We start from the raw sequence: 26,162 nt of genomic DNA, 5'->3' as shown, positions 1-26,162 counted from the left end.
ACAGCTTGTAGAACTACATTACACAAATCTAAGATAGCAACCAAACCTTTACTTTATTAGACTGGATATTATATTCTCTTACTGCATTCTGTATAGACTTTTTCCTTTCCCTGAAAAGGCTACGATCTTGCCTCCACCCTCCCTCCCACCCCCCCCCACCCCCCGCTGTCCCCTGACATCAGAGCCCTCTCCATCACTTGTACTTCACACCTAAACTCGCTTCCAAAGACAATGGAGACAGAGTGCCAAATCCACTAAAGCAAATGGCAAAACTTCAACTAAAGGAAAATGGAACCTAAGAGGACCATTGTTATTTAATTACCCATATAAATCATAATTTTTCTACTGAATACCTGATCTCACTTTGTTTGACACTAATCCATAAGACTTCCACAAACTAATTCCCATTCAAATTAAAAGTTACTCTCTAACAAGGCATCCATTCTCAGTTTAAAGAAGTCTCACTGATAGAACCACCACCACAATGCTTTGCAAGTAGTTACGAAGTTTAAAAATTGTTTTCTTTTATGGCAGTAGCGATTGTTGGTTGGGAGAAGGAAACACTCTCCTAGATCAGACACAACCTGTTTTAGGAAGGGCAGAATATAAAAATATTAAATATACTCACTGTTAAACAAAATATGCACCTTGTTTTTAATCTGAATTTGTTTAGCTTCATCTTACAGCCATTGGAAGTTACTTATCCCTTTCCTAGATGGTAGAACCCCACTATTATCAAAGTTCTGCTCCCCATCCAGATTCTTCAGATTATGAAAATGTCATGCCTTAGCTGATTCTTTAACAATGTAAACAGTCTTCATGGAGGCTTTCATTATAAGGGCACATTTACCATACCATTAGTTATTTTCTTTGCTCTTCTGTCAACCCTCTCCAATTTTTCAATATTCTTCTTAAAAATTGTTGGTGCCAGAACTAGCTTGAATATTCTAGTTGCAGTCACATTAATGCGAAATACACAGGTAATGCAAACCCCTTATTTCTAATTATACATCCTAAGATTATGTTAGCCCTTTTGACTATGGCCTCACATTAAGAACTCATGTTCATCATAACTGAGTCCCTCCTTCCCTTTGAGTCCTCCAACTGTAAGCACAACCCACATTATTTGTTCTTAGATGTACCACTTAGCTCAAACTACTGGAAAAGCATTTTTAAATTATAGTAATAATTTTATTTAAAAAGTACGGGAGCTGGCTATATGGTATCTATTTTATGTAGTTCATGAAACAAAAATTGAGACGTAACTCTAAAAACCAAAATGACTACTAGGTTTTTAATTGCTGCTTTCCTTAGCAGTTTTAGCTGATGCCACCCCAAAATTATGTAACCTCAAGTTTGGCTTCTCTCTGTTTATGCATATTAGTGAATATATAAAGAATAGTGCATTATAAGTGACTACATTAAGGTAAGGTTTCTTAACTGCATGTAATAAATTATCTGTGAAAAAGTTAATCAGTATGTGTATCTTTTTGGAGCTTTCTTTCAATGACTTGGGTCTTATTCAACACATTATAACTCATTCCCAATCATGTCTCTGCAACTAAGAAAGTCAATTCAAATGTTATTTTGTCTGGCATTTCAAGAAACTTTATGACACCATTAATACATTAGGTAAAGCCCAAGAACATACCTCTCAAATTCTTAGAATTCCTTTACTTTGCAGTATATTATATAATAATTTCCAACTTCCCATTACAAAACATCTTGCATTTGAAAGCTTGTCTAACCCTATTCCAACTGTGTAGTCGGTCCAAGATAACACCCAGAGAAAGCCTTGCCTCTCACATAATTCCTGGCCCACAATGACTATGACATCACTAAACGCTACCATTACAGAATGGTAATTGTATCATCTAAATGGCATTTGGCTGCAGAGAGTATGTTGTAAGAAACTGTCTAAAGATTACTTCTTTGTCAACCCAAGTACATATATATTACTGTTAAATTATCAAAAATCTAATTTATTTCACTGCAGTGGTATCTAAGTGCCCTAAAACACTCTTGTAATAATTAATCAACTGATATTGTGTTTATATCTTGAGTCCTAAATACTGACGTCCAAAAACTGTCAAAATAGTTTATAGTTGTTTGGGCGTTTTTTTAATAAAAAAACCTCAAGATAGATTCAGTGTTCTTTGGGGATGGGAAAGGGTTAAACCAAAAACTCATTTTTTGGAAAATGAAAGTTTCTCTAGTGGGTTTAAGAACTTTTATACAATTTATGTAAGTTTTTCATGAAACAATAGTTTTGATGACATCTAAAGCTGGTTGAGATTTTTTTAGATGGTTCATTTTTCAAAAACAACTTTAAAAAAGCTGGTTCAGAATTTTCAGTCTACAAGCAAAAACAACTTGCTTCTGTTTCGTTACAGTTTTATAGTAAAACTGACAGACATAACAGATTAATGTTCTTAAAGCTACAGTAAGTCTTATATTTTAGTGAAAAAATCACAGGTTTCACTGGATCAATCCTTGTTATTTAATTAATTTTCCTCTCACAAGAAGCAGTAAAAAAAAATACAACGGCTTCCTCTAAGTATTACAGACCTAAAATCCCAACAAACACCACTAAGCATGACTGCATTTCTTTTCTCATTTATTCTGGTTCAATAACTTCTAGTCCATTAAAAGGCAGCCTAAAAATTTGTCATTCTTTTCCCAAAAAAAGTAGTCGTTTCTGCTTCAGGTCTATGAGACAGACACACAGAATTTCAGTTGCTTTTTACTTTTTTTCCTCCAAGAATCAAATTAAAACTTTTACTTCTATGAAAGAGGACAAAAAGTAAGCCTTCAAAAAAAAAAATTCCTTAAAATTTATTTAATTTGAAGACACAAGAGGAAGCTTCTCAGACTGAAAATTTTAGCACACCTTCAAAATAAGATATAGACAAGCTCTATGATTTTAAACACTCAGATGGTATGTGGAATATCAGTGAAATCTTAAACTAAAATCTATATCAAGGGAAGTGAACAGTCTGATCCATGCATTCAGAGATCACTTTATGTCCTTGGTACATTACACCTCTGGGATGAACGCATAAGGTATTTCAACTTCAAAATTCCACTACTATGTATGTCACATTTGTACTTGGCCTCATAAGCAGATACAGCAAACATCCTGCAACTCACTCTAGTGAAAAGATCAGCATCTAGATAAAAAACATGCCTGGCACAAGCTGGACATGGGAGAGAAGTAGGGGTGCACCAACAGATTTTTGGGGCCGATACCAATAGCCGATATTTAAGGAGGCATATTGGCCGATACCAATCTGATTTCTGATACAGCTGCCTCCAGCTGGTAAGTCTGGTGTGGTGGAAGGGGAGGAGGGAGGGAAGGACAACGCAGATCAACGGTCCCCCATGGCGAGGGAAGGGGCAAAGGCAGGGACAGGCGCTATCCAGGCATGGGGGGCGAAGTCATGGCTCATGGGAGGAGGCAGTTCCCGCTGCTGCTTGCACCCCAGGAAGGCGGGGGAGGGAGGGGGGCGTGTACCACCCAGACCTGCACAGGGTGGTGCGGGGTGGGCCAGATGCAGCCAGGGCTGTGAGGGGCTCTTCTCAGCGGGGGCTGAGCATGAAGCAGGTGCCGGCAGCACTGGGAGGATGCTGCATCCACCCCAAATTTTGCCTCTGCTCCTAGTGCCACTGCCACCAGCTGCCCAGCACAGCCTCAGCTCAATGCCCTGCCTCCACCCACCCACCCACCCACAAGAGGGAACAAGTTACTTTTTCCTGTAGTGGCACCAGTAAGATCACCTAAAATATGCATCTGATAAAAGTCCTACTAAACTGATATGTTTCCACACTTACAAGTTTACCTTACATCAGCAGGTTCAGATGTATAATGGTACCCTATTTAAACAGAGATCTTGAGCCACGTTTTTGCAGGGGAATGGGGGCGGGGGGAAGGGTTCAACAGAAGAATTTGTATTTGAAGTGTCAGAGATTAAACCATAAAAAGCAACTGGCCAGGTGTACAAGTGCTTAAGTCATTTGTCAGACACTGAGAATGACAAGATCTTTGCATGATCACCCTCACAGAACCTCCACAAGGCCACGACACTAACACTTCCTCATCACTAAATAGCACTGGAGCAATAAGTATAACAAACATAATTTTCAACATTTTATCAAGACAGAATCTCTTAATTCCACATACCCGTGTATAAGAAAACCTGAACTAACAGGACTTGTGATTATGGTTATATAGTAAAGTGCATACTTGCTGGAGGTTTAGATTCTGGGGGAATGCACAGATGAAACAAATGACAGTACAGATCAAAGTTAATGACACAAAACAAAAAAGAGTAGCTAGGCTAAGAGTGAACTAGGGTAAGGAGACATGTAAGAACCATACATCTCAGGGAAAACCTATTTTGAGAAGGACTCTTCTTCTTTTGGAAAAAAAATAGGAGACTTTTTTTTTTTTATTCCAGCCCAGAGTAACTTTACACATGGAATTTTCCTTATTCATGTCTTAAATGTCACGTAATACCTAAAATCATAATCAGGGCAATCAAAGACTGTTCCAAATCAAGCATTCCTGGGATCTCTATTGCAATTTCCATGCATACAGTTTACTTTGTAAGTCTCAAAGCAAACAAGAGTCATGATTAGAGATTTACCCTATTTGCAGTTTTGCGCTTTTTTGCAGAAACCATGAAAAAAGTGGTTTCCGTGAATCCCATGAAAATGGTGATCCTCATGATTTTGGCATGGAATTGCCAGGAAAAAAAAAAACAAAACAAAACAAAAATGCACTTACCAGAGCACAAATGTAAGCGTGCCAATCCCTGCAGTCAAGAGCGCATGGCTTCATTGAGCGTGCTAGTGAGAAGCTGAGCCAGTGACACAGGCTCAGTAAAGGTGCCAGTCAGGGAAGAGAAAGGGTTTTGACACTATCTTTCAAACAGCAAGAGGCAGTGCAGGCAATGCTGTCTGAAGATGATGAGTGAAAGGAACTGCCATAAAGCTAAGAACATTTCAGCTATGGATGATCTAAGGCAGCACCCTTCAAGAATCTTGCATGTAGATGGTGGCACACTGTTTTGTTTATTGTGCAATTTAACTCTGGATGTGTCAAGGAAAAAAAAAAAAAAAAAAAAAAAATCAGTACTGATCACCATTTAGAGTCCAAATTGCATGCGAAGCAAAAGGTTGCTGCAGGGGCTAAAGGATAGAGCAAGAGACAAATGACCATGTCCTTGATGCTTAAAAGGGCCACTGAAAGCAGTGTGACAAGAAAAGAGGCTATCCCTGCACTAGTCAAGGTGTTCATGGCCACAAACATCCCTCTGCAGAAAAATGACAATGCTAAATTAAAAGTTAGGACAAAAGTGTAAAAAGATGGATATTTTCCAAGTGTGAATGAGCTTCGCCAAGACTATCTACTGGCTCCAATTGCTTCACATGTATAGTTTACAAAAGTTGCATTGGCAAAATATGAATTTATCTCAAGTGTAGCAGAGGAAGCCACAGATGCCCAAGATAACTGCCCTGTACATTTTATTTGTGCCTGGGAGCTGGACAGACTGCAGCCTGCCTGTTTCTCAAGCAGAGCTAGTTCACCTCACGCCTGTCAATTTTTCTACCATGGCACAAGCTGTAGTGAAAGCTGTTGTAAACCATGGCTTTAACCAGATCTCAGCATCTGTCTGATAATGCCATGTAATGTGTAAAGCTTTCTCTGATGTGTTCCAAGGAATGCTGTCCAATGCAATTCATGTCACCTGCAATGCATACCTTCTGTCTTTACTAAGTGACATCTGGTGCACGTGGCTTCCTGATGTAGATAGCATTCTTTCCTCTTCTAAAAAAACCTTCAAACACTGTCCAGGCCATAAGCTCCAGTGCAGATAAAGGAAGTCTGTCACCAATCAAAGTGGGGATTTATAAGCAACTGTGCCACTGCCACCAGAGCCAGTGCTTCCAAGATGGAATTTGTGGTTTAACCCAGTTCATTACCACACCAAGAATATGAAGTACTATCAGCAATTTTGAGCAAGGAGCTGGAAATCACACCCGAGACACATAGCACATGCTTAAACTATGTCATCTTTTAAGATGTGGTTACGTTGAAGATTAAGCAATGTTTGTGGATGAAAATGCAATCTGGTTCATGGAGCTTCTAACATGGTTTGAAAGCTGGCAGACTGTGATCAACCATGCACACAAGGTGATCGATTTGATAGGCTGGGTTGGGTTGAAGACATGGCATCACAACAGCTTTCAAACTGTCAATGCAAAAACCAGCAGAGACAAGAACTGTTCCAGGCAACAGCTGTGAAGTTGAATCAGTACTACAAGTATGATTCGTCACTACCACCACAATTTAACCAACCACAGGGTTGTTTTTTAGTGCTGTTCACATTTTAGACCCCCAGCAGCTGCCCATTCTGAGTTGTGACCCTCAGCTAGTGAAATCAATCCCTGGATGAGAGAAAGAGTATGCCAGCAAATGTGCTGCTTACGTGAACTTTGTCAAAGACTGCCTGATGTTTGTGACCAACTGTTTTGGGAGCCTGCGGCTGGTTTCCACCTCTCTACAACCTGGCAAGATGCTGGGTCAATACTGCATCCAAAATCCTTGGGTTTGGAAAAAAGGACTGCTGTGCAACATTTGGCATTCAGATATACTCAGCTGCAGAGTTAACACACGATTAATTTTATTCATAAAAGTGTTCGTTTCATTGTGAGATCTTCTTAATATTCAGTGTGCCTAGTACCTTTTAGCTTATTTTTCCCCACCCACACTCACAAATGTATTTAATAATTTTCAAACATTCAGCTACTCCCAATATTGCTTGTGATTAAACATATATTTCCTAAAATTGCTTCCTAAACTTGTACAACTACAATAAATAAAGTTAAGATATTAGTTTCAATTCCTACTGTGCATAGATTTATTTTCTTAAGACATTACAATGTAGATTAAATAGATTGCTTAGATTAATGCATTAATTGTTTCCAAGAGCTTTCTGTGTAATTATGGCATGATTTTGACTCCTTGGCCAATTAGTGGCAAGAGGCAGGACTGCTAGGGCCCCACAGCCAACCAGCAGCTAGGGAGAAGGGGAGAGGAAGGGACAAGACTGCCGCAAAAAAGTGCAAAAATGGCTTCAGCTGGAATTTAGTAGATCCCTAGTCACAACTGAAGAACGATTTTGTCTGACATTGTCCTGCAACACAACAATATCAAACTTTATCACTGCTTGGCAGACATTGTTTTAAAACAAAGATTTTGGCCTAAACCCAGAGACTGGCTTGTTTCTCAGAACAAGCAGCTGGTGCAATTAGAGTAACATTAGGGACAGAAAGGACATAGCAAATCTTACCTGTTGTACTAAAGTGCAGAACACTAGTCCATGTGCCAGTTTACCAATGAAGCTGCTCAAAAGCTCTCAAAACTAGGAGACAGCAATAAAATAGGGGGAGGAAGCTTCATTAAAAAAGGAGAACATAGTGAAAGCAAAACTGTTTGCTATCTCAATGTGATGGCAATTAGGTGCCATTCTGCTCTAATAGTGACCATGTAAAATGGCACCCATTTACCAAGCGCTGCTGTTCCCTGTATATACAGAAACATTACTTACTTCCACTACTAAAACCCTAGACATTCCTCACAGCTACCATTCTTACTAAAGAAACATGGCCCTGCAAGAGAACATTGTAGTTTCTTCCTGATGAATAATTTTCTTGCTTCTGTTCAGCTTTTCTAAGCAACAGTGAGTAAGACTGACATGTCATGGTTCTTGGCCACGTTTTACTGCTGCCCATTAGACTCTGAATAGAAACAACATAAAAAACCAAAAGTGCTCTTCATTTCATTCTTTTAGCAGTAAGAAAATTGCAAGCAGCAGCAGAGACCAAGGTAGCATTCAGAAGATATATAAAAGGCTGGTTTTCTTTTTGGTTTCAGTTTTTGTTTTTTCTTCAAACTTCTCCTCCTCTACCCCCCTACGCTCCCCCAACTGAAAGTTTAAATTCTGAAGAGCTTAATGGCTTTAAACCAGGAATGGGTAAAACATGGCCCGTGGGCTAGATGTGGCCCACCAGGCCATTCTGTCCGGCCCATGGGGCCCCTAAAAATTTAGAAAATTTATATGCCCCTGGCTGCCTGTAATGTGGCCTTCGATGGCTTGCCAAAACTCAGTAAGCAGCCCTCCGCCCAAAATATTGCCCACCCCTGCTTTAAAACCTATGCTCATTAAAGAAAATTTCATCCTCAGTGCTGACAACCGAATTTTCAAACCCTGGGCTTGATCATGCAAGGCATTAGCTTCCAATTTCTATTTGCTACTATGGTCCACAGTTTGGGCTATCACAGTACATTTTAGATAACATGAAACACTGCTAAAGAATTATTTCACACAGTCTTCCTCCTACAGGCTAAATGTCACAGTAACCTTGTAACCCAATTTAGTCAATCAATCAGGAACCAAAGCACTCCATATCACAATGTGCCACGTACTGTGAACATTAACACTCTCCCAGATTTTAGTCAGGCTTTCAATGCTGGTTTAACCCAACAAGTCATGACCACCACACCTCCAAGAGCTCTGAAGATACATACTTACTCAGGGGAACAATTTCAGACTGGATACAACAGCTATAGCTCAAAATGCAACTATGTACTAAACTGTGTGCAGACTCAAGAGCAGGGCTGGGCAAAATATGGTCACGGGCCAGATCTCACCTGCCAAGGGATTTTATCTGGCTTCCGGCAGGTCCCACAGCCACACCTGGGCCAGGCACAGGGGGCAACCTGGGTCATGGTGCATGCAGCTGATCCTACCACCCCTGAGCATGCAGCAGGGCTGGGCTGGCTCGGTTGCTGGACCTCGCTTCCCAAAAGCAGCAGCTCCTTCCGGTTATTGCTGCCTGCATCGGTCCTGACCCCACTGCCCAGACACCCAGCCCATCTGCCCCACACCCACTGCCAGGGGCCCTGGAGGGAACAACCAGGCAGGGTCTCCATGGAGACTGGCCTAGGACCTACACGAGCAGGGTGCACTCGTCCGGGCAGATGGCATGGGGCCGCAGACAGGCAGGGAGCAGCATCCAGGAGCAGGATGGGCAGACAGGGGCCAGGACTCTAGGTCATCACAGCATGAGGCCAGGGCCCAGGACAGAGGCATGATCCACTGCCTGCACATCCCTGCAACAGGCACCAGCTCTGTGGGCAGTGGGGGTCCCAGTAGCAGATCATGACTGTGCCCCAGGCCCCAGCCCTGTGCTGTCACTGTTCCACAACCCCAGCCCTGGCCCTAGCCACCCTGCTCCCAGGCACCCTCCCCACAGCTCCATCCCATCTGCGCGGCTGAGCACGCCCTGCCCACAGGAGTCCCAAGCCAGTCTCCATGGTGACCCTAGGGCCAGGATCACTGGGTGGTGACAGTACAGGGCCAAAGCCCAGGACAGAGCCACTTAGGGAGTTCTGGTGAGCTGGGGGAAGGTGCTGACCCTGCCTGATGTAGCACGGAGGAGTGGGGGGTACTGACCCAGCCCACAGCATCCCTAAGTGGCCCTCCAACCCAAATAATTGCCCATCCTTGATCAAGAGTCAACACAAAAATATTGCAACAACAAAAGTAAATTTAAGTTAAATAACTGCAACTCACTCATATGTTTTTGCCCTAGTGGAATTTAACAGCTTCCAGTTCTCAAACTGATGTATTTAATTATTCATTTGTTTGATTGGTATGACACCTCTCTCCACAACAGCCCAGCATGGTTTACAGTAAAAAAGGTGTGGATGCAACTGATGATGATAATCTGAAATTAAAACTAGATGGAGTTGGTGAAAGGCACTCCTAGCCACTGCTGCTATCTGAAGACCTTCAGCAAAGGTACCAGGGACACCCAAAGGCTGCTAACCTATGTAACAATGGGAGGATGAACCTCAGGTGACAGGTGTCCCATGTCCCAGTGCAGCCCTCAGATCAAGGAGTCTGTCCAGTACCATCACTTTGACCTTGTCTAGATTCAGCTTCAATATAGGTTTAGCCACAGCCAAACTTCAACTGCAGCCAGGCACTAGGAAATGACCCAGATTCGGGTGGGGGCAGGTCAGGTGAGAAAGAGTGGAACATCATCAGCATATTGATGGCACTTCACCTGAAATCTAAGCATAAACTGGTCCAGCAGTGTCATATACCATACATATTGAACAGGAAAGGTGACAATTGGATATAAGCAATTAATAGTTCTTCTTATCTTTAAATCGGTAAAATTGTTAGCAATAAAAGTAGAGCTTAAGCCCTACCCATAAAGCAAAAAAATTACTAGCAATTAAGCAAGTTCTAGTAGGGAGGAAGGAGGGTTATTCCTACATAATATTTATCAATAGCAAAGGTTATCTTGGGAAGAAACAAATTCATAAGTACCCGTTTCCCCTTGACAAACTAACTTTTAAAGGAGTTGCACGAAACAGGAAAGGGATTTAATTATGACCATGGGCTATAGGTAGCCTGCATTTTTTTTCTTCTCCCTCTCCCCGAAGAAGCATAATATTCCAAGACCTGAGCTAGTTTCACTCTTATCCTACAGGGCCGAGAAGACCCACAAAGAGCACAGAACCAAAATGAGTATCCTATTCCTTTGTGTATGCAACACTTCTGGGATCTAGTCAAATGCATGATTAAAACTGGCTGACAGAGGAGTAGACAAGATACAAGAAAAAGAAGGGACATAAAGGAAACAGAAAATGGAAGTGGTGGTGAAACCATATAAAGCCCTATAAAAAGAACTGGAGGGAAGAAGATAGATCGAGAGTAAAAACATGGAGTAGAAACATGTGTTGACATTTTAGGTCACAGTCTGGCAGCTGAAGAAAAACTTCATTTTAGTGTGTTTGTGGAGACAGAATTGGTTAGATCTGCACCCATGTGGAGTGATGTTTAATCATTCCCACATATTCCATACAAAAAGACAGAGGTACTAATTTCAGAGGGTGCTGAGTTTGAATGAGCAACTTTGACTCCAAGACCAAGCATTTTTGGAGTCAAAAACACCCACAGGAAAAACATAAGTGTTGTTTACCTGCTTGCTTATAGAAGTCAGCTATCCTAAGACTTCATTCTAAATATGTCACTTGGAACACAAGCCATTAGGGAACGCTATGGGTGGGCTGCAGGTTTTTAAATAAATGGTGCCTATTACGGATAGAAAACAGACTGTTCATATGACATTATATATAATCTTCTATGTATGGAATCTAATCATTGAAGGACTGTCTTAAATTCATCCCCTCCCCACAACTACTGCAGGTTGGGGGGGGGGGGGGGGAGGAGGAGAGCTTATGAGGGGGCAGTAATGAGGCAGGCAGTGGAGGGATAGGCAGCAAGTGAGGCAGTAAAGGGGCATGTGGTAGAGCAGGCAGTGAGGGGGAGGCAGTAAGGGGCAGGCAGTGGATGCAGAAGTGGGGGACAGGCAGTAGGGAGGCAGGTGGTAGGGAGCAGGTAGTGTGGAGGTAGTGGGGCACAACACCCTGCAACCTGTCCCCACTCCACTTACCTACCTTGTGCTACTCCCCATTCCCCAACCCCCTTCCTTTCCTCCCCTGCTTCCTCCCTTCACTCTGCTTCTGCCCCCTGCAGCCTCAGGCCCCCTCCACCCCCCAAAGTATCTTGCCCCACCTGTCCCTCCACCTTCCCTTTACCTTTGCTCCAGTGCCAGTGGGCTCCATCCCCGTTGCAGCCTGGAGGCACTGAGCATGGCCCCGGTGCACCCCACAGCAGCGGCAAGGAGCCAACACTGGCTCCAGTCCTGCTCTGTAGCAGCCTACTCAGTGCTCCAGGCTGCAGCATGGACAGAGCTTGTGGCATGGAGCAAAGGTAAGGGGGAAATGCAGTGGGGTGGGAGAAGAGGCCCAGCTGGGAGGCCTTGTTAAATGGGGGTGACAGACGCATCTTTTAAATTGGAGTAATTATGGTAAAACTACTACTGAACAATTACTGAAAATTGTTTACGAAAAAATCCTAACTACTGTGTTTCAACTTTGCTTGCACATACTGCTGGAAGGAAAAACAAAACAAAAAACACATCTCTGTACAACATTTCTCCCACAAAAGAAAATGTGAGAATGCTCTTGCTCAGGTACCACACACACACAGACAAATGATCTGAAATACAGGTCCCCATTTTGATTTCTTGATACTGGATATGATGACGGCTGTTTCTGTCAAACTACACACACACTAAAAGCTGTGTTACCTGGCATCCATAGGGAATGGGGAGTGCCAGTTAATCAAATATGCCGGTTATCTGAGAGTGCTGGTTATTTGTCTGTTTGGGCCACTGTGCCTCCCGCTATGTCTGGTGCGCCACAGCTTTCACTTCCTGGCATCAGTGTGCCGGGGGACACAGAGGGGGGCCCCCATGCTGGCTGCTTTGCCTCGGGCTGTGGTCCAAAGTTGGCGAAGTGGGACTCCATGAAACCAGAAGTGCCATGGTTAGACTTCCGGTTTCACTTTCGCCACGTCGATCGGCATGCCGGTTAATACAGCATTCCAGATGGTAAAGTGCCTGATAACACAGCTTTTACTGTAGTTTGAAAGAAACAACCATATCAACAAGCACTAAGAACTCAAAATGATGCTTCCATTTTAGGGTTAATACATTCTCAAATGTTTTGAGGATAAGACGGAGAATAGCAAAAGACATTTTAAAACTCTTCGGGGCTGCACGCTCAGGGTGAAAACACTCACCACCCTCTCCAAGTCAATAATAAAAGGATCGCCATGTACTTTAGAGCCAGCATTACAAACAGAAGATAGTTATACTAAGTTTTCAGGAGTAATGAAGGTAGCTTTTGCAAGCCTACTGCCCTAGGACAACCCCAGGTCACAGGGGCTTTGCTAGGTCCATCAGAACCGAGAAGTGTGAGGGAGTAACCAAAATTCTCCAGAGAAAAGGCACTTCTTAGTAATGCTGCCATTTTTAAAAGTAAATTCCTTTAGGTTTTCTCTTTTCATATGCAAGGTTCTTCACCCTCTCCAGCTCATTCAAGATAGACTCTCAGACCAATGACAGAAATGAAATATAACACTTGCAAAGCACTTTTTCAGGGGAATCTCAAATTCTGGCTACCTTCCTTGGAAGGTATCAAATATAAGACTATGATTTTTTGTGCATCTAGATAAGCTATTTTAGGTAATACTGAAGTTCTCCTCCTCAGGAGGTTAATACAATTTAACTTATGGTAATTTAAAGAGGATCTACTTTCATAAGGAGAGAAAAAAAAGGAATATCGCAATATATGTATATTTAGAGAGGTCTACAACATTTCTAAAGCATCTTCTTTAAATTATGTGGTATATATCATATGGCATAAGAACCATAATGTGTCTGTTCATGTGTTCTAGGGTAGGAGGAAGACATTTTAATTAGAGTGACTCCTGGACAGCAACTCTAATTAAAATGCTGCAGCGTCACATATGTTCAGCATCCCACATTTCAAAATGGCCATGGGGGTGCTTTAATTAAAGCCTGTTCAATGAGTTTTAGTTAAGAAGTGCCCCCATGTCCATTCTGAATGCGGGACACTGAATACATATGACCTTGCAACATGCTGGAGCGCTCCAATTAGAACACTCCAGCAGACTTGGTTAATTGAGTCTGCTCCGACACGTTCTAATTAGAATGTGTTGGAGCACATGTATAGGCACCTTTAGTGCATTTATTGCCAAGAGGCAAGATAACACAGCCATTTGAAACTTCCAACAAGATCTCATGCTCAAGCATTTTTTAATTAAAAATTTACACAAATTGTAAACATGAAAAAATGCTAAATCATTTTAAGCTTAGTAAACTTGATATTGTCAACTGAACCGCAAGATTTCTTGAGTTCATTGAGTGCAAACTCTAACTTGACAATCTTTACATACAGTAAACAGCAAATACTGTAAATACTGAAATGATACAGGAATTAATACATCAGTATAAAACAGAAAGAACTATATTCTGCTTTGTTATTATGTTTAAAATCACCCTTAGAAAATTCTGAAGGGACAGAACGGGGAGGGGTAGGAGAAAAGGAAGGAGTTGTTTGTTTTTAAGAACAGTGTCTACTGGAATGCTAGTACATTTTAAAAGACAAAATGAGTTTAAAAATGTGTTTTGTCTTCTCTAGACATGCACTGACTTTTTTTATAGTTTATAAACAGACTATAGTGAGACAAGCAAAGTAACTATTCACAAAAGTGCTATCCGGTGCTCAAAGAAGTTTAGCCAATACAAGATTCTTTTCTTTAACTTTTTCCAGTTATAAGAACCTTAAATAAAACCTCTTTCGGCTGAAGTACGATGCAGTTAATACGCCTTTAAATAAGTTTTTACCATGTTACTATAAAAAGCACATGCACTCTGGAAAGACAAAGGAAACCAATTTTTTTGTTCTTTAAGAGCGGAACATATTACGTCTTTGCGGAACTGGAAGTTGATGGCTGGAAGCCCAGATCTGTTTCATCTTTCAGTGTAAGGACAGGAAGTAAGGTCACTATCAACTTCTAATTGAAATCATCTTCAAACCAGACTTCTGATCTGGATCAGGATTTTTGTTTTCTTGCGCTGTGCAATTTCTAACCCAACTATAACGCAAAAACTAGTCCTGAGTCAACATCAATTCCAGCTTTAAGTGAATGTATGTGCTTGGGAAATCAAGTAACTGGAAACAAGAGCAGTTAAGCTATAAACTCCCCCATTCTGCCTGACCAAAAGCCTGAATATAAGCTTAAAGATACCTCCCCCACAATGCTTTGTCTGCTGATACTGTCAAGTTGTGCCAATTACTTGCGATAGTTTTATGATTAAAGGTTCAGCCATTGGAGTCTGAACACATAAAACTCTAAACTAATTCCATTTACAATCAGAGCCTGAACAACAGCTAGGTAAGAGTTTATCAGCCACTAGGGATATGTCTACACTGTATTCCTGTAACTCAATGAAAAATGCTCTCAAGCACACCACAGCCATCCAGTTCTGTTTGCACACCCCAAATGCAGACAGAAAGCAGTAAAGCTGCTCCAAGAGCACTCTTCATGGCCACTCTCCTGAGAGGGGCAATGGGGACACCCCCAGAGTGGCTTACAAGTAGATTTGGGGGTTTGGTACTGAGAGCTGGTGCAGGTGGGTGGGATACATCTCCCCAAAAGTGACAGGGTCACAGTATAAATATACCTGATGCCACACAACTCTCCTTATAAATGGCAGAAGGCATCTGCAGCTTAGGGTAGAAACTGCGGGTAGATCTGCAGCTTAGGGTAGAAACAGACATCTTCAGTGGAATGTGAGCAGCTGTGCCACAACATAGGTGTTGAGCAGTTGAATCCCCTGTAGGGGGATCTCCTGGCAGGTGCGTCTATAAAAGGATTCACCCATGTCCACTTGCAGGTATGTAGAGGGAACCCTGCAAGCGTGAAGGGGGGACCCCCCACTCTGCACTTGGAGACATACACAGCAAAGTCATTCTGCAAGGGATTTCCTCACATGCATCTGCAAGTGCAAGGGGAGATTTGAAAAGGTCCCCCCTTCCCCTCCCTTCTGTCCTGCTAGCAAACAGGGCGTGTCCCTCTACAGGAATTTCCCTGCATGCACCTATAAGCAGAGAGTTGTGGGTTCCCCATGGGGGAGGTCCTTCATCCACATTCACAGCCCAGACTCTGTGCTGCACCAGGGAATGTGCACTGGGATTCCCATGTGCTGCCTGGGGTCCCCCGCTTGCAAACACTCACCACAAAGCCCTGACTTTCCCTGGAGAGATGGATCTGGGTGATATGGGAAAGCAAGGCAGGCACTCCCAAGACTTGAGGAGACCAATCCTGCCTGGGAATTTCTAGAGTATGCAGGACTGGGCTCAAGCCTGAAGACCCCCTGGTCCACAGAAGCTGGAGAGCCCTGGCAGCTTCATGCTACCCAAACTCTTCCACCATAAGCAAACACGTGGGCTGCAATATAGCAGCCCAATTTATTACTGCCTTCTGTTGCTAGTACAAATTTGAACATTTTTGGTGCAACACAAGATATGGACATCTGTTTGCTTTCACTTTGTGCCCCCATACACATGTGTATGGCAGTACAAAGATTATGTTTGTTTCCACTCTATAATAGACTTAAACTCAGATGCAAACGTTTCCATAAGCAGATGCTGAAAAGGGACTGCAGGAAGCAGAGCTCCTAAACAGGAAGCAATGATAAATGCTTAGTCCTGAGACAAGAAAGTAAGAGTTAAAAATCAGCTGTTAAAGAAAAGGAGAGACCTTTATTTATTTATTTTGGGAGAATCTCTTCAGCCATCTGAAGAACTGAGAGGAGAGGAAGACCACTCTTCCTCAGTACAAACACACACCTGAGCCTTGAACAGTGCTTGCTCTGGCAAGCAAGTAGTCCTCAGTGAAGAATGCAATCCATAACGTTGCTGGATTTAAAAAACCTGGAAATAACATTTACAAACTGCAGCACTGAACACAAACAGTAGAAAGCATCACTATTCCAGAAGGCCTGCCTTGCTAGGGATCTGCACATACATAGACTATTAGGTATTAGACCGCTTTCAACTTACCCCAAGTCCTGTGGCCCCTCATTTCACTCTTTAAGAAGTAATGAGCATTAGAACATTTCAGTCAAGAAACCCAGTTTCATATGCTTAGCACTTCCAGTGTAGCAGAGCCCCTACATCATGGGATATATGAAATACAGGTGACTAAAGAATAAAAATGTTGTTGTTTCTTTGGACATCTGTCTTCAAAGCACATTGCATGCTAGGATATCCCACCCACCATGCAAATGATGGTCAGACCCTAACTTTGCATCAGCGGTAGCCAGTCCCCAGTCCTTTCACCATCTAATGTCATAAAAGCACCAGTACAGTTTTGTAATACTTGGAACTGTACCTCTCCTGACCCCATACTTATTCAAATACATGAGTACTAACAAGAAGAGTACACATTTTTTGGAAACGCATGTGACATAAGACATGTATGCACGTCCTCAGGCATTTTAGTTCTAGGCATTTTATACATAGAAAACTAAACATACATGTTTTGTTAATGCCAAGTAGTAAAACCGTAAAGTAAAAACCTCAGAAAATAAAGTTAACATCCCTTTAGCAACATTAGCTTGGGTTCACTCCCCCAACCTTTTTTTTGTTATTCTTTCTCATTTAATGAAATTTTTATATTACTGTAGATCATAAAACAGAGTGCACAATGAATTGAGACATTCACCTAATAACAAAAAGCACACCTTTTTTCCATTTTGAAATGTTGTACCTCTTAATAGCTCAGGGCTCACTGCTATTGCTGAAAGTCTATAGAATTTATTAAACAGATTTTTTTTCACACATACAAAATAACACGTTAAAAAACATAAAGATTACAAAGGCAAGTGCTCAGAAGTGAAGAAATACCAACATTAAGTTGCCTATGTGTCCTTAATCTAGCACCTTTCGGCAACCATTCTATGGTCTTTAATTACATGATAATATGCTATTTTTCTACAGGCATCCTGTCATGCTTAAGTGTCATGGATGGACATTTTTTTCTTAATGAGCAGCTCCTGAGTACTTTGCTTTATATTTTTTTCAATGCCTGGCCTATGCTAGTACACTCTAGTCATAGTATGCTTTGAAAATAGAAGTTAATTTCCTCATGTGCTTTCCTATGGCATATATCACCACACTATCTGTGTGTTTTACAAAAACTAATGACTATTTTCACAATACCCCTATGAAGTGAGGAGCGATATTATACCCATTTTAAAAAATGGAATAAAGATGCAGAGCTGTCAATGACAACTATTCACTAATTTTGGGTACACAGCTTCAGATATTCTTAGCATTCTAAGAACATAAGAAATGCCATACTGGACCAGACCACAGACCCATTTAGTCCAGTATTCTGTATCTCACAATGATAGAGGGCCAGTGTTAATGAAGAGCTTTATGCAGGGCCTATGCAGACTGACCATCCCTTTCCCTCCCTCTTCCCTTACAGTTTCCAGCTTTGAGGGGCCAAAAAGTGCTATTTAATAAGCAGTGATGGATCTTTCCTGCTTGACTGTCTCATCCTTTTTTGAACCCAGTTAAAGTGTAGCCTTTGTACAAAATCTTGTTGCATTGACTTAAATTAATTACACTTATTGAAAGAAAACTTAATTTGTTTATTTTGAACCTGCTTCCTAATCATGTCATTAAATATCCTCTATATTGCTTTATTTCCCTTCAAAACACAGCTTCTATTAACCTCTGCTGAAGTTATGAGTGCCTGGTACTTCTTAAAATCCAACCCAAAGTGTCTCAAGTTCAGACAGTGAGGAACACATGGCTACCTGTGAAAAGTTTGGTTGAAATGACTTGCCTAGATCACAGAGATTATGTAGAAGAGAGAAAAGCTACTTCTCCAGGCAGCACCCCAGGGCCTCCATGGGGGTGGGGAAAACGTTATCATGTAGGCAAAGATTGTTATCAATCATACATACAAAAGCAGCAAACCAAGATTGCAGGGTCAACCTATACCTCCTACCCCACAGCACTTAACCTTGCAATACTAATTTTCTTTCAGTTGTAGCTGTATACGTGTGAACTTTCTAAGGTTTCCCTCCACACACACACACCCATCAACAAGGGTAGAACCTTTAGATCCACCATACAGGCCTTTTTATTTGAACTGATGAAGTAGGCAATATCAGCAGGGAGTGTTCTTGTACATATATATGAATGGTGTTCACAGTTTTGGCCCCACGGGCCAGAGGAATGGCACCCAGACAGGACTGGTCCACAAGCCCCCTTGCCAAATCTACCCAGCCATGATCAAGCTCCATGCTGGGCTGCATCCCCTATCTAACATACAGCACCATGGCTCACAGTGCTCCCCACAGATGTCTATGGAGCCCTGCAGGTCAGATGACAGCACCAGGGGTTGAGCACCCCTAGCATAGACTACTACTTGTGCTAGTGCTCTTCCCCTTCCTACTCAGTCTCTACCCCACAGGCTCCTCATGCCAGTCCCAAACTACATGCCTGGCTGTTCTGATCTCCTGTACTCTCAGTATTTGAATATCAATGACAACTCCTCTCCCCCCCTCCCCCCCCCCCATAATTCATTGTCCCTAGTCTCCTTGCTCACAGTCCCAAATTCTCATAGCTCTCAGCTCTTATGTCTTTCTCCCCATCCCACTGGCTCCAAAGTCAGTCTCCCCACTCATCAGTTCCAAGTCTCCCCTTTACTGTTCTCCCCAGTTCCTTGTCTCTCATTTCTTTGCCTACCCTGTCCTAATCCCCTACCGTCCTTGCTAGCTCTGTCTCCCCATCTTTCCCTGATCTCCCATCATTTCCTGTACCTAGTCATCTCATTCATTTAATCCCAATCTACCCCTTCTCCCTATACCACCCTGTCCAATCTCAGTGTCCCCCCAGCCAGCTGCAGACTCCATCACCATCCGCTCCAGTGCCCTCTCCCACTCCAGCTTCCAGTTCTGTTTTCTTTCCAGGCAAAGTTTCTCTGTCCTACACACATTCCAGGCTCAGACTCCCTGCTTCAATCAAGCTATTATCCCTTTTGCATTCAAGTCAGGAAGCTTCCTCTTCTATGTTGCCTTCATGCTGGAGGTGGATCATTAGAAACACAGGACAGCAGGTCTCAGTGTCAGGCTCAGCCCACTACAGTTCAGAGCACCTCGGATTAGCCATTACAAGAAGAGTCGAAATTCACCTGTCACCCTTCTTAGAGGACAGTTGCTTTGACAGGATGGCATGTGTGAAGCCTGATCAGCAAGGACAGATTATTCTTCAGTTTCAGCTGCTAAAAATCTGAAGCCTCTACTATTATTCTTTAGAAGCTTATAAGAGTAGCCATACTTGGGCAGATTTTCTACAGAGATAACAAAAAGCACCGCCCTACACAAAGGCTACCCATTACCAAATTTTAAAGTCTCTTCCCTAAATGAGCAGTTCATTGGAGCTGTTCAAAGAAAAGTTCATCAGAATTGTTCAAAAAGAAAGTTCACCAACTGAACAGTTCAGGCTTTATTAAAAAAAATATAAAAAAAAATAAAAAAATCTCAACCCAAAGACTGAGCATGAAAAAATTCAGTCTAAACCATTAAAGCTGGCAGTTATAAGCAACCTGGTTTTATAAAGAGCAAGTATCAGGCAACCTTAACAAGTGAGACTATTAGCCCTGTGCATAATATTCCAACAGGTTTTTCCTTATATGCATTTCACAGCATTTTCAGTATAACCAGTTGCACTGTTCTGTTGACAGTCTGTTACATTGCCTGTCTCATGTACCAGCATGAGGAAATTACAGTAGCGTGCCAAACAACCACACTCCAACCAAGCACATGTTGTTCCTGCAGTTTCTTTCCTTCTCTTGGAGTCCTTTGAAGAATACCTCTTTGTTTGTGATTAGGAACTCCCTTGCTACTTCTGAAACTTTGAGAAGACACCTTTCTAAATCTCCATATATGCCGAGTACTTTAAAATGAAACATTTGACTCTAAATGGCTTAAAAAACAGGAGAAGGGGTCGGCTTTCCTAAGGATGCATCAGCATCCTCCTATAAGAAACAGGTTTAAAAAGTTGCAACCATTTTGCAACACTTGTATCAGTACAGCAATACAGAGGTGCGAGTACACTGTACAATTCCCCATCAACTGCCTGTTTTCCTAAGGGCACAGGGTCAATCCCAATTAGTAAGGTTGTTAAGTGTTCTACTACCCTGATCCACTGCCCTCATGCCTGGCCTGCAAAACAGCGCTCCTGGCCTCTGGCCTGCAGAACAGCACTGATCATTAAAAGTGAAAAAGCTGAAACCAAAGAGGCAGCTGATAAATCTGTATAAGGGAGAGGATGGGGGGGAGGTGTCAGACCTCTCAGGCATGCCTAGAAAACTCTTGCAAACTAGTCACTGTTAAAAAATTTAAAGTTGACTGTAAAAAGTTAGGGGTCATGAAGTTGCGTTAGTTGAACATTTTAAAATAAATTTGTAAAAATCTCGACTTGCCTTTACAGGGTTGGTTCTCCCACGCTCACTCCCCATTATACGCAAGTTCTAACAGTGCATAGTGATTAATTTAGCTCTTAAGTAATTTATATTACTTGTATTACATAACACTGAGAAAGGCTGTGAATAACAGATTTTAAAATACAGAGCAAAAAGCATCAAAGACTTGCATTATAAGTGAGGCTCCAAAGCCCCAGAAATGATTTGGAATGTGAGGTTTAATTAACTGAGAGCAGGTTGTTTAGGTTAGCAGGACTCCTGACAATAGTCACCAGCCTCTCCAGGACCAAGGATAGTCTTCAAGTCACTGCCCTTTTAAACAGTGTCAAAGACCTGAAGAGTATTAGAGAAAGCAAATCAAAGTGGTCAGGGACTGATTTCTTCAATGGAGAGTGAGAGAGACCATGTCTATATAGAAGAGACATGATCTAGGTCTGCAGAGAGTAGTATAACTCACAATACAGATACAACTGAGAAACATGCTATATTATCCCCATGTTTAGAGTACTAATAAGGAACAGCTTGCTTCTGCAATACATCAGCAACCTGTAGCAAAGAGCTGACATCTGACAAATGGCAAATTTAGCAAGCAGAGCAGTAGCTAAAAGGCAGACTACTAGCCACATCAGTACTCTGTAAAGATAGGAAAATAAGCTTGTCAAGCAGAGCTGCCCATGACAAAAGACACATACCATCATGAACAGATGACTGTAACCATCGATGACTGTAACCATCACAGAAGGCAATGAAAAAGAAATTATATCTATCTGAAACCCCATCCCACAACTCAACCCGACCTCTGGTCCTCAGAGACCTTTCCATGGTCATCCTGCACATAACTCTCCTCTCTAGCTTGATGACACTGTGGCAATACAAGATAAGCTCCCCACTCTTGTCAATACTGGAGTTACCCAAGTTAGAGTAATAAATTACAACCACTGTACTCTCAAGGCCACAGTTCTACAGGGTACTCAAACACACAACTCCTTTTAAACCTGTAAAGAATCTATTCACTTGCTTAAACTAAGCATTTGCTTAAGCACCTGGCTGAATCTGGCTTCTGTTTCCACTGAAAAAAAATAATTGGAAATGTTTCTGTTGACTACAATTGCAGCTGGACTCGGTGCTCCAAAAGATGAGCTGAGCCTGTATTGAAGAAAATGAAGCAGAAGCAATGTCCCCTTCATCATTTCAAATGGAAGCAAGTTGCTCTAATGAACAATTATTTCATCAGCTTGTTGTAAGCCCGTTCAACAGTTTTGCTTTTTCGACTGTAAAAGATCAACTGTTATACCGAGACGCAGAGAAATTAAGGACACAACTACTCACTAATTTTGGGCACCTAGTTTCATATACATAAGACCCAGCTGTTCAGAGTGCTTAGCATTAAAAGACCACATGAAATGCCACACTAGGTCAGACCATGGGTCCATCTAGTCCAGTATTCTGTATCTCAGAGTGACAGGCAATAGATGCTGAAGGAGTCATTCATGCCAGGCAAGCTAAAGAACAGACTCCAAGTGCAATAAGGTTACATGACACCATCTCGTTTTCATTACGTCCTGGGTAAACCCAAATGTTTAATAAAGCTCCACAAGGTTTAATAAAGATGAAGAAAGGCAGGCAAGATAGAAAATCATTTACAGATTCCTGGGTTGATCTTCTGTGCAGTGTGAGAGAGCAAGTGCAAGAGCAAGAGCAAGTGGCAACTCCAACCCCTTTACCTTAGAAGTCCTAATATTAAATTAGACATACTGTTACCCATCAACAGCTAGGAAACTGGTTTACTTATAAAACAGCATCAAAAGGAAAATAGACAGAATGCCAACATCTTCAATATTAATAGAAATGACAAGTCCACAGCCACTGTACTTAAAAGCTGATAAGTAATGCAAGAGTGGCTAAACAATTCTCATTTATGGTCAAAAGCAAGCAGCTAAAAATATTTTTACTAGCCTGTATCAAAAAAAACAACAACACAGCTATCATACCTCCCCTATATCATCATCTAAAGAATATTAAAGTGGGACGTCAACAAAAATGCACATCACCACGAAAACAAAAGCTTACATCACCAGACAGCCTGCTGCTGTATGAAATGTCATCTGTTGCGTTTAAGCAGGAACAGTCATCTGTGAGCAAATATGGAATAAGGAATGTGCTTATACGAGTCCAAAACTCAATGGCATTCCTTTGAGATTCATATTTTTAAATACTTTACAGTTTATTTTAATATATCTAAAGCAAAAGAGCATATACTCACTGGTAGCTGAAAAGAGCAACAACTCTAAGTTAATACATGAAGTATAACTATTAACTTATACCAGGAAAAACTTTCCAATTACAAAGGTGGTTAAGCACTGGACCGGATAACCCTTCTCTATCGGCACAAGTTTTTAAGCGCTGGTTAGACAACCTTTTGTCTGGGGCAATTTAAACAGAGATGCTGCCCCACCTCGAGCAACCGTGTGGACAAGACGACCTGTCGAGGTTCCTCGCAGCCCTGTCTTCCCATTCCAGGAACTGCCTTCAGGCAAAAGAGGCTGTGCTGCTCTGGCGATTTGAGGGCTTGTTCATCTGAGAGAGCTTTGCAGCGGCTGCCTTCCCCAAACCCAAGACTTTGTGAAACCCCCAAGGAAACAGCATGTGCCCTAGCAATCCCAGAAACATTATTTCAGCCTGACCCCAAACATGTGGGGATGCTAAAGCTACTTGGAGAAATCCTATCCCCCAGGAGGTTTTATTTCAACAAACACCCCGGGCAACAAGCTGCAGGGCCTAGGCGACCTCTGGAGGTTCCTCCGTTTTGTGGATGCTAGGAACTGCCTTCAGACAAAAAATAAATGCTGTTGCTCTGGAGACTGGGGGGGGGGGTCCATCTGGGAGAGCATCACAGCAGCCACAGTGGCCAAGACTTGGTGAAACCACGACACCCAGCATGCAGGAAGCGCCAGTCCATGAATGCCTGGGGCCGCCAGAGCCCATCAGAGGGACCCCCAAACCAGCGCCGGGGGGCACCAGGAGAACACTGGACCCCCAGGCCTGTGAGGGCCCATGGTGGGTGCCAAACACCTGATGGCCCGAGCCAGCCGCCAGGCCAAGCAGCAGGGGAAGGCAGCCGGCTTCCTCCAGGGTCCCGGCAGGCCCCATCCCCGCCCTCGGAGATCTGGCACATGGGAAACGACTCCCTTCCCCTCCTGCAGAAGCAGAGCCCCGTCCCCGGCCGCCGCCCCCGAGCCGGCATGCCGCCGCCGCCTTTGTTCCCTTACCTGGCGCGGGGCAGGCGGCGGGCACGGACAGCAGCAGGGGCAGCAGCAGCGCGGCGCCGAGCCGGGCCGAGCCCCGCAGCCCGGCAGCCATGGCCCAGCCCCGCATCAAGTCATTGCCGCCCCCGCGCATCCATCCCCCCGCCGCCGAGCCCGGGCTGCAAAGCGGGCGGGGAGCAGCGGCGGCTCACGGCCCTCCCGGGCGCTTCATGCCGGCCCCAGCCGCCGCCGGCGACCAGCAGCCCCGGGGGCGGGGCAGGGCAGGGCAGAGCGGAGCGGAGCGGGGCAGCCCAGCACCTGCGCGCGCGCTCCGCGGCCCAGCTCCGCACGCACGGGGGGGAGGGGCGAGCCCCGGCCATTCAGCTGGGGGCTGAGGGAGGGGCCAGTGGGGTGACGTCACTAAGCCCCGCCGCCTCCCCTCCCCCCGGTGGAAGAGCGTTCCGACCCCCCCTCTCCGTGTGAGGGCGGGAGCCTGCCCCGGCAGGGCGCTGTCTGTGTGGGGAGCGTGCCCGCTGCGCTTTCCCCGACTAGGGCGCGAGGGGGGTCGTGGGTCCTCTCCTCCTGCTGCTGCAGGGTGGGGTTTGCTTTTGGAGGAGGTTAAGAAAAGGGAAATAAAGCAAGCGTTGGCTTCTGGCTGCCATGAGTACCCCCCCTCCCCCGGGGTTAGTAGCCCCGTTTCTCAACCTAAGGCTATAGGAAAGGGTGGGAACAAACTGTAAAAATGGAGTTTCCTTGGAAGGAGAAAAGCGTGGGAAGCGCTTGGCTTTTCCCCTGCAGGCTGGCAGAGTTTCAGCCCCCCATGCACACACCCTCTGCCCCACGGGCTAAGGCAGGGGTGGGCAAAATGCAGCCCGCCAGGCCATTCTGCTCAGCCTGCGGCCCCCCTAAAAATTTAGAAAATTAATATTTATCTGCCCTTGGCTGCCTCTCCTGCAGCGCTCAATGGCTTGCCAAAACTCAGTAAGCGGCCCTCCACCCAAAATAATTACCTGCCCCTGCATTAAGGGGTGGGTGGGAGGCTATGACAGGTAGGGAGTGAGGGGCACGGGGTCCCAACTGGCCGTCAATGTTTGCGAGCAGTGCCGTAGCAATGAAGGTTGGTGCCCAGGGCAAAGCCCACAGCAGCAGCCAGCCCTCGCCCCGCTCACAGATCTGGGGGGCACACGCCCTCACGCTCGGCTGGGAATGCGTGCAGCGGTGGGAACTGTCCTTCCGCCAGCCCGGCCCCTTCACTTTGGTGCCCAGGGTTGTCACCCTGCTCTACCCTCTCTCCCCCTGCTTGCTATGGGACTGTTTACAAATGGGTCCTGGTACAAAAAACTACTTACCTATAACACCAACACGTGAAGGCCCACGTTGATTCACAGGTTTCTTTTATGATAATTAGCATTAGAAAACCCTTGGATAACATGATCTAATCTTCCTGTTTTAAGCCTCAAAGCTGTCAAGAGGAAGTTCAGCACAAGCCCCTGGGAAGCCTGGTGCTCATGGGGCTCCTCCCAAGAGGAAGCACTTAGGTCCTCTGAGGCAAGGATGAAACACCACCAGAGAATACTAAGTGATGGATACCCCACCTTTCCCCCTCCAAACATGCCACATGCAGAAGTTTGAGAGGTGAATTAATGTGTCACATGGGGGAGTGCAGGAAAAGGGATGCATACCTCAAGAGTTGGGAGGAACCAGCAGCCTGTTTCAAAGTAAAGCATCTTGCCCTCAAAGCAGAGAAGAGGGAGTGGAGGAAGGGTGGGGGGGAAGGAAATTGCAGCCTTTAGCCAGCCTCCTTTCCCCTGCAGAAAGACCTGCAACTTCTGTAGACAGGTCTGTGGCTCAAAGATTGGACTCTGAAGTCACCTCAAGATCCATCAGTGAGCTGTGG

At 43.8% G+C, this 26,162-nt stretch overlaps 1 protein-coding gene across 5 annotated transcripts in view; it reads right to left on the bottom strand.

The window, feature by feature from the left end:
• KIAA1549 (KIAA1549 ortholog) overlaps nucleotides 1-26,162 on the bottom strand; it is a 233,159-nt gene extending 206,997 nt beyond the window's left edge. For 2 of the 5 annotated variants that reach the window (XM_059726454.1, XM_059726455.1), the window contains exon 1: nucleotides 24,290-24,591. In XM_059726454.1, the coding sequence (XP_059582437.1) occupies nucleotides 24,290-24,419 (130 nt within the window). In that variant the 5' untranslated portion in view covers nucleotides 24,420-24,591. Of the gene's footprint in view, nucleotides 1-24,289; nucleotides 24,592-25,947 lie in introns of those variants that run through there. The other 3 variants (XM_014608613.3, XM_014608618.3, XM_059726456.1) reach the window with 2 other exon arrangements.

This window comes from Alligator mississippiensis, chromosome 4 (genome assembly GCF_030867095.1).
Source record: "Alligator mississippiensis isolate rAllMis1 chromosome 4, rAllMis1, whole genome shotgun sequence".
In the NCBI taxonomy this organism is placed as follows: Eukaryota; Metazoa; Chordata; order Crocodylia; family Alligatoridae; genus Alligator; species Alligator mississippiensis.
This window is presented reverse-complemented; position numbering and strand designations above follow the sequence as displayed.